Source organism: Lepidothrix coronata, unplaced genomic scaffold, assembly GCF_001604755.1.
Source record: "Lepidothrix coronata isolate B3197 unplaced genomic scaffold, Lepidothrix_coronata-1.0 Scaffold179, whole genome shotgun sequence".
Classification (NCBI taxonomy): Eukaryota; Metazoa; Chordata; class Aves; order Passeriformes; family Pipridae; genus Lepidothrix; species Lepidothrix coronata.
The window spans coordinates 1728208-1736773 of NW_016690359.1; the positions used below are offsets into that span (position 1 = coordinate 1728208).

The following is an 8566-nucleotide window of genomic DNA, read 5'->3' on the forward strand; positions in this document are numbered from 1 at the left end:
AGATCCAGCCTGGGAGGAGGTACAGGGGAAGAGAAAAGGGATTTGGCTCTGTGGCTGATCTTTGACCCCTCCTTTGATTTTTGAGTAACACCAACCACACTGAGCCGTGTCTTAGTTACTGTGTGGGGAAGAGAAGGAGAAGGGACTTTGCCAAGGAGCAGGCTAAGTGCATGTGTTGGGCTCAGATGCTCTCCAGGCTTCTCCCATGCAGGTCCTGTCTGCTCAACGAGCGGCTCAGTGCCCAGGTCTGCTGCTCTATCCTGCCTCCAAGACCAGCTGTGGATTCCCTGTTTGCCCCTATTCCTTCTGCTTCTCTTTGGCCTTTTTTTTTCCCAGAAAGAGCCCTGTCCCCCCTCTCTTTCTCCCTCATCTTCTCCCCCCCCCACATTTCAACACAGCGAGAACCGGCGGGAGTTGATATTCATCTTGGTGACCCCGATGAGCTTGAGGGGCGTGGAGAGGCTGAAGGAGCTGACGAGGGGGAAGTCACAGAAGAGGTCAGCGAGCTCGTCCCGCTCCTCCAGCTCGAAGGTGGCGTCGTTGAGCATCCGCTGGTGCAGGTGACACGTCTGCTCGATCTTCAGCTTGTTGATGTCTCCACGGAGCCTCATGAGCTGCCTGGCCAGCTGCTGGTCCTGCAGGCGCATCTCTGCCTGGAACACAAGATGGAGGGTGGGGAGGGAAGAGGGGGTTGGAAAGGGAACAGCAAAACTGCACATTGTGCTGCTGTCCCTGTCAGAGGCTGTATGAAATCACTGGAAATGGGACTTGTCTAGATGCTGGAGCTGGGAGGAAGACGAGGATCTTCCAAGCCAGCGATGCATCCCAGTCAAAACCCCAGATTTTTGACAATCAAGGAAGTGTCTGCCTGCTCAGGTTTTCAGAGGCACCAGGAGTATAAGATATTAAGCTCTTAGAGTGTCCAAAGGAGGGCAACAAAGATGCTGAAGGGCCTTGAGGGGAAGCTGTGCGAGGAGCAGCTCAGGGCACTTGTTGTGTTCAGCTGGAGAAGTGGAGATTGAGGGGAGACCTCACCGCAGTTACAACTTCCTTGGGAGGGGAAGAGGAGGGGCAGGCACTGAGCTCTGCTCTGTGTGACCAGGAAATGGACTCCAGGGAATGGCCTGAAGTTGGGTCAGGGGAGGGTTAGGTTGGATAGTAGGAAAAAGCCTTTCCCCCAAAAAGTGGTTGGGCACTGAACAGGCTCCCCAGGGCGGTGGTCATGGCACCAAGGCTGCCAGAGCTCAGGAAGTGTTTGAATGATACTCTGGGACACATGATGTGACTCTTGGGGATGGTCCTGTGCAGGGCTAAGGATTGGACTGGATGATCCTTGTGGGTCCCTCCCAATCAGCACATTCTGTGATTCTGTGAAACTGGAATTAAAGCCATGCCAAGGCTGTTGGCTTGGTTATCCCTCAGCTCAGGCTTCAGAGCCTCCATCTCGACATCAAACAAAGCTCAAATTAATTTTGCTCATAAGGCAGCAGCCACAGTGAGAGGGAGCAATTAGAGGTGGAAAGGACCAATTAAAAGAATACCAAAGAACTGATCCCCAAATACTCAGCCTGAGTTTCTGGCCTGCATAAATCAGAGCTGGTTCACCACAGTCAGGAACAGGGGCCACCACACCCCCCATGGCTTATCTTATCTTGGAGATCTGAAGTGTCTCTCAGGACAGGACCCCCGAGGTTTCCCACAGGAGAGAGAACAACTACCCCTGGGCTAATGATCTGGGTGTTTTGGAGACATTTTTCTCCCCTGGCACCTAACTCTGCAAGGTGGAAGATTCAGAAGTGATGAAAGAGGTTTTTTATTTAAAAAAAAAACAACAGCAACAACAAAACAACTTATAATTAAGCAGAAGATTTGTTGCCACAGGATGCTGTGGGTGGTGAAGGAAGGAGGTGAACACTTGGTGCAAGCATCAGCCTTTGTCTGGGGAGCAGAAGCAGGCAGAGCTGGAACAGAGATAATGAGAAGACAATCCCCACTTCTCACCCCGCTTCCCTCCTCACAGAAAAGCAACAAACCACAAAAGTTGCAAAGAAAAGAAGGTGATGGGAGAGAAACTGGATAGCTCTTAGCAAACCTTGTGGCTTAAATCCGTGTGACTCCTGGGAACAAGGAGGAAACAAAACTGGAAAAACAGCCCTACATTTGCCCCAGTGCAATGTTCTGCCTCTTTCCCTGGTGTTGCCTCCACCACAGGATACAAACTGGCACTGGAAGGATCTCCTTGGCAACAAGACCCTTGATTTTGTTTTGTTTGGGGTTTTTTACCTCCCAGTAGCTCCCTGGGTAAATCCTTTCCTCACTGATTTCTCAGTGCACGAGGAAATGCCATGAGCTCACTTGCAGCTGCACCGTGGAGCTGCCCTGACCCCAAATCCATCCTTTACCTCACTCTTTGGTAGAATTCATCCTCATCAGGCATTTAGGATGAAGTTCTTCCCTGTGAAGGTGGTGAGGCATTGGCAGAGGTTGCCCTGAGAAGCTGTGGCTGCTCCATCCCTGGAAGTGTTCCAGGCCAGGTTGGAGCAACCTGGGCTAGTGGAAGGTGTCCCTGCCCATTTTATGATTCTATGATTCTGTGTTTCTATGATTTGGGGTACGTTCCCCTTTTCTGGATTCTAACAGCATGGATGTGGCCAGAACATCCCAGTTTGCCTCCAGACCTAAAAATGAGCTGTTTAATTTACGGGTACAGATGTAGCTCTAAGGGTAGGGAATAAATTATTCCGGGTCTGGTGGCTTATGCATGAAGATGGAGAAGTGAAGGGAGGAGGGAAAATTCCCCTCAAGAGACTCCACATGTGGCCCTGATATTTCTATGTGAGACTTTTCCATGCCTGATGCCTGGGCTACTGCAAGAAGGGTGGGAATCAAAGCAGCCACAGGGTTGCTTTTGTGTCATAATCCCTCCTCCTCCAGGCAGTTGTAGAATGGTTTGGGTTGGAAAGGAGCTTAAAGATCATCTCATTCCACCCTCCTGCCATGGGCAGGGACACCTTCCACTATCCCAGATTGCTCCAAGCGCCATCCAACCTGCCCTGGAAGACTTCCAGGGATGGGGCAGCCACAGCTTCTCTGAGCAACCTGTGCCAGGGCCTCACCACCCTCACAGGGATGAATTACTTCCCAGTACATAATGTAAATCCCTTCAAACCCAAACCATTCTATGATTATCTGACACTACAGGGACATCCTGGAGGACCTTGCCTGATGCTCCCAACCAGTAAATGGACTCAGGCTCAGCTGATTGAAGTCACCTTTCTACCAGTCTCTGAGTGAGTCTCTCTCTCTCTCTCTCTCTCTCTCTCTCTCTCTCTCTCTCTCTCAGCAAATCTCTCTGAAATTATTGGCAGGGTTGAGGCCATTCACCTTCTTCAAAAAACCCCACTATTTCCTCGCAGACCTCGTAGCCTGTGTCCCCAGCAGAGCAGTGCTACTCAGCAGGTTTTTCTCCTCCCACCTGGTTTACAATGAAAGAAAGAATAACTTTGTTGATATTTTTCCCTGTCTCACAACAAATGCTGTGACTTGAGGTTTTATCAAGAAAGCGATCGTGAGTGTTATTGAACTGACCCCGGGTCACTCTTTCTTGTTGGTTTATTAAGTTACGTAAGAAATGTCAACAAATGCTTTCATTGAATGTTTTGAAGAATGTGGAATTAAAAAAGCCACTACTGCCAAAAAAAAAAAAAAGGGGTTTAAAAGAGAATTATTGAGGCCATTGTGGAGAGGGGTGTGAGCTGGAGTTGCTGTTTTCCCTTGCAAACCAGCTTTACACTTTCTGTCCAGTTCTTGCTTTCCCTGTCTCCTGAAGAAGTTGCCTTGATTTCATGTAAGCTGGAAGACAAAGCCTTCCAGAAAATAAGGATCAGGAACAAAGCCTGACAGTGTTTGACCAAAGACATGTGGATGTGGTACTTGGAGACATGGTTTAATGGTGGGCTTGGAAGTGCTTGAGGAACGTTGGACTTGATGGTCTTAGAGGGCTTTTCCAACCGGAACGATTCCAGGACTCTATGAAAGAATAACTTGTGCTTCTTGGGAGCCTGTCTTATCTTCCCAAGGGCTTGGAAGTTCCTTACACTGTGACAGGTTCTGTGGAGGCAGGTCCATGGGGTGACAACTGGGAAGAGGGTACAGCACAAAAAGTGGGCTCCTCTGCAGGATGTGGTTTCTCTCTTCTCACTCATCACTGGGGCTTGGCTTGAGATGCAAATATCCTGTCCTGCATTCATGGAGTTGTCCTATTAAGTCCTGCTTTGTTCAAACCCACCCAGGATATCAGCAGAATTTCATCCAGAACCCAGAAATCCTCATTCTTCTTCCCTTTCCCAGAGACTCTGCACAAACACTAAAATCATTCCATCCATCCCATGCTGAGGACCAAACAATTGGCAGAGATTATGAATGATGCCTCTTTAAAAGGAGCAGTGTCAGGTCAGCAGAGCTCCACAAAGCTTCCTGGAAATGAATAATGGAATTACAGGGGTCACATCACGGGAAACCACGGGGTTTTGGTTTACACAGTTCAGCCACAGGGCCAGTCACCACACGGTGACTCAACACACCAGTTCATCCACGTGGGACAACATGACCCCACACACTCTGCACAGTGTCCTGCAGAAACCCATGGGGAGCATCCAGCAGAAGCCAGACATTTTGCTTCCTTCCAGTCTCTCATGCCAAGGGTAGGAACAGGGTTAGGTTTGTCTTGCTCATAAAAAAACAGTTTCTTAACAAAATGTGCCTCTTTCTGCAGACCCAGCTCCAGCTGCTGGTGGGATGGACAGGATGCTGGTTTGAACTTCCCCAGGTGGGAGAGGGAAACAAACTCAGGTCCTTCCTGGCACAGAAACAACTGCCAGGCTGAAATACAAAGCTGGACCACAGGATGTTATGAACCCAGGAAGAGTTTTCTGTTTGGATTGAGCCTCAGAGTCTCCCAGGGCTGTTTAATATGGGGGAGGGAGAGAAAGCTTTGTATGCATCCTTGCCTGTTTTCCAGCCCAAATAGCTACGAGGAGTTGCCTTCAATTTTGCCTTACTCATATGGTTACAGAAAGGAAGACCAATAATCTTCCCATTTCCAGCAGTTCATTTTCTCCCTGTGTTGCTATGGGGGGATGTTTCAGCAGCAAGCACCTCGTGGCATTGACATGTGGAGCTCCTTGGGACCTCTTCCCAAAAGAGAAGAGCTCTCTGGATCCAGCCCCAGCCTGTGGTCCATGAAGCTCAGGGTGATGGTCTGTGGAGAAGCAGCTGCTCCCATGGGTCCAGCCCTTTTAATTTCCAAAGGATCAAAAGAAACTGAAATCTGAACTGGTCCTTTCCTGGGAGCAGCCTCTTGAATTCAAGCACAGAGAAGCACAGGCCAGTTATTAGACCCTTGCCAAGCACTTCTGAGAAGTCCAGATTGCCTGTGTTTTGGTTTGAGGCTTCTTCAAAGGTGCTCAGATGCAACCCTGTCATGGCTAATTTCAGATGCTCACACCCTTGTGGTGCAACCCACAGCCCCAAGTGAGGTATCCCAGCTCCTTCTGCAGTGCCTGGGAGTCACGAACCCTCAAAGCCCAGGAGACCTTTGCCAGCTGGCACACGCAGAGCCCGTCATGGGTCCCAAATCTCACTCTTCTTCAGTGTTGTTTACTCTGTGTTGGCTCCCTCGGAATTAATCTTCATAATACCTTTCCTGAGGGAGGTAATTACCTCTGGATTTTGTTAAATTAAGGGGTGTTAAAATGCATTCAGTGCTGGGAATTTCCCCATTGCCAGGGGAAAAACCTGGAAGTTCAGCATCTGAGAGGGACATCTCAGTGGGGTTACATGTAGGCTTACACAGGAGAATTTCACGTGATTTCTCAGAGCTGCAGTTACATCTCCGCTGTGCACATAAATCACAGCCACTCCACAAAACTCACTCTCTCTCCCAAACAGGGTGGCTGGGCCCAAGCTGGCCCCTTGGGTATGGTCCTGTTCCGGGACAACTCCCAAACTCTTCCCTGGTTTTAGCAATTTAACAATAGAGGTCACAGAATCATAGAAGGGTTTGGGTTGGAAGGGACCTTAAAGACCATCACATTCCAACGTCCTGCCATGGGCAGGGACACCTTTTGCTATCCCAGGTTGCTCCAAGCCCCATCCAACCTGGCCTTGAACACTTGCAGGGATGGGGCAGCCACAGCTTCTCTGGGCAACCTGTGCCAGGGCCTCCCCACCTTCATAGCCAAGAATTCCTTCCCAATATCCCATCTAACCCTGCCCTCCTTCAGCTTAAGGCCAGCACTGATTTAATAATAATTAGCCAACTGATTTTCCACCAGGAGCATCAGATATTCGTGTCCCTTTTTGAGTCTTTCCAGCATTCTGTCACACACACCTCAGATTTCTGTGCCAAACTGGTGAATTTGAGACAGGAAACTTGTTTTCCTACTGAGACAAAGTTGGAAGTGTTCTAAGATGTTGCTGTTCACAGGTTTGTTCTTTAGCCATATTTAAGAGGGAAAGGAATTTGAGTGCTTAATTTTATAACTTGCAAAACCTGACAAATTTCAAAGAGGAAAGTACAGTCTGATCCCTCAGGTCCTCGAGTCTGTCACCATTTGCCTGCTAGTAATGGCTTTGCTCTCAATACTGATGAAGAACAGCCACACTTGACAGGCCAAAGGCAAACACAAGGGCAAAAAAAGAGGCAGGAGGAGCTGGGGAGGGAAGTGCTTCAGCCCTGGGGTGGTTCAGCATGCTCTGAGAGCTGCAATTTGCTCCTACACCTCGACAGAGCCTCTCAGCACAACAACAAGAGCAGTTTGCATGTCTGGATAAATCAGCTTCCCCGAGAAGGATTCTCAGCAGGTCCCAGCTGACGTGGCTGGATGGGGCTCTGTGGGCATATGTCAGTCCTACAAACCTGGGCCAGGGCCTGACGTGCATGGTCTGGGACAGGCCACGTGAGGTGAAACACCAGGAAAAGCAGGTGGACAGTAAGACCTTGGGTTTGTCCTTTGCTTCACTTTCGAATGCCTGAACCTGGCTGAAACCAAACCAGAGCAGACTCTGGAAACACAGAGGCAAATTCCTCTTCCAGTGTTAGATGATGCCTTTTGTGTGGATCGGGAGTAACAACAGATCGGGCATAAGGAAATGGCCTCAAGCTGTGCCAGGGGAGGTTTACATTGGGTATTAGGGAAAATTTCTTCACCAGAAGAGTTGTCCAGCCCTGGCACAGCTGCCCAGGGCAGAGGTGGAGTCTCCATCCCTGGAGGGATTTAAAAGCTGTGTGGATGTGGCACCTGGGGACATGGGTTAGTGGTGGCCTTGGCAGTGCTGGAGGAATGGTTGGATTGGATGATCTTAGAGGGCTTTTCCAACCTTAATGATTCTGTGATTCTGGTGCTTCAGATTTAACAGATAGTACTAATTTTAAAGCTGGGGACTCCTGATCTATCAATTCAGCAGGCAACTCACCCATGTCATGGCCCTTTCTGTAGAACAATGGCCAAGGGCAAGTTTGGGTATACATATCTATCATTTTAGTATACATACCAAAATCACTTTCCTGCCTCTACTGCTTTTGGCTGGGATGGAGTTAAATCCAAAACTGGGTGGTCCCATACCAATTGCCTGTTGGGAACAGTCCCCAGCATGTGCAGACTCCTAAGCTCAAACTGCTTGGCAGGATGCTCCCTGGCACATGCCAAAACTATGCTGGGGCAATGCTGCTGAAATAACCTGGCCTGAACACGCTGTAGTTGTGCTGAGGGTTGTGGGTGATGGGGCTGCACACCCTCCGTCATTGCATTTCCTTCAGTAAGGCCACGGGCTGCTGCACTTCTTTCTAGGGTAGGAAGAATCTCCACACTTACCAGCTTTTGCCCTTTCACTGGATGGATGAATCCTACAGACCTTAAATTGATTTCTCATGAAGGACTGTGTAGAGTGGGGGAGAACTCATCCTGAGGCAGAGGCAAATTTCACCTCAAATATGACCACTGGGTCATTTCTGGATCATCTTCAGAAAGATGCCTGGGATACTCAACATTTGCTTGAAGCAAGGCTGGGTTGTGTGGTGCCCCCAAGACTATGTTCTCATGTGTTAAATCACACCAGAAGGATTAATTGCCCCCTCAGGGTGACCTTACCAAAGGTATGGGGTGCTGGTGACCTTCCTGGCAGCCCCAAGCAGAGGGACTGTGTGGTCTTGGCTTCTGACTTAGAGAAATATGTAAACATAGAGATAACTATGTCACAGAATCATAGAATCATGGAATGGTTTGGGTTGGAAGGGACATTAAAGATCATCTCATTCCAATGTCCTGCCATGGGCAGGGACACCTTTTGCTATCCCAGGTTGCTCCAAGGCCTGTCCAACCTGGCCTTGAACACTTCCAGGGATTGAGCAGCCACAGCTTCTCTGGGCAACCTGTGCCAGGGCCTCACCACCCTCAGAGTCAAGAATTTCTATCCAATATCCAATTTAACTACTCTCTCTCAGTTTGAAGCCATTCCGCCTTGTCCTGTCACTCCAGGCCTTCAGAAATAGTCTCTCTCCATCTTT

The 8566-nt window shown here is 49.2% G+C and overlaps 1 protein-coding gene across 1 annotated transcript; it reads right to left on the minus strand.

Annotated features, from left to right (window-relative positions):
- Nucleotides 1-6: 6 nt before the first annotated feature.
- Nucleotides 7-8226, minus strand: FAM167A (family with sequence similarity 167 member A). The gene is made up of 2 exons (XM_017830453.1): nt 8151-8226; nt 7-653 (listed from the first exon to the last, which is right to left on the minus strand). The coding sequence occupies exon 2, from the start codon at nt 645-647 to the stop codon at nt 390-392; it is 258 nt and encodes an 85-aa protein (XP_017685942.1). The 5' UTR covers nt 648-653; nt 8151-8226; the 3' UTR covers nt 7-389.
- Between the last annotated feature and the right edge of the window lie 340 nt (nt 8227-8566).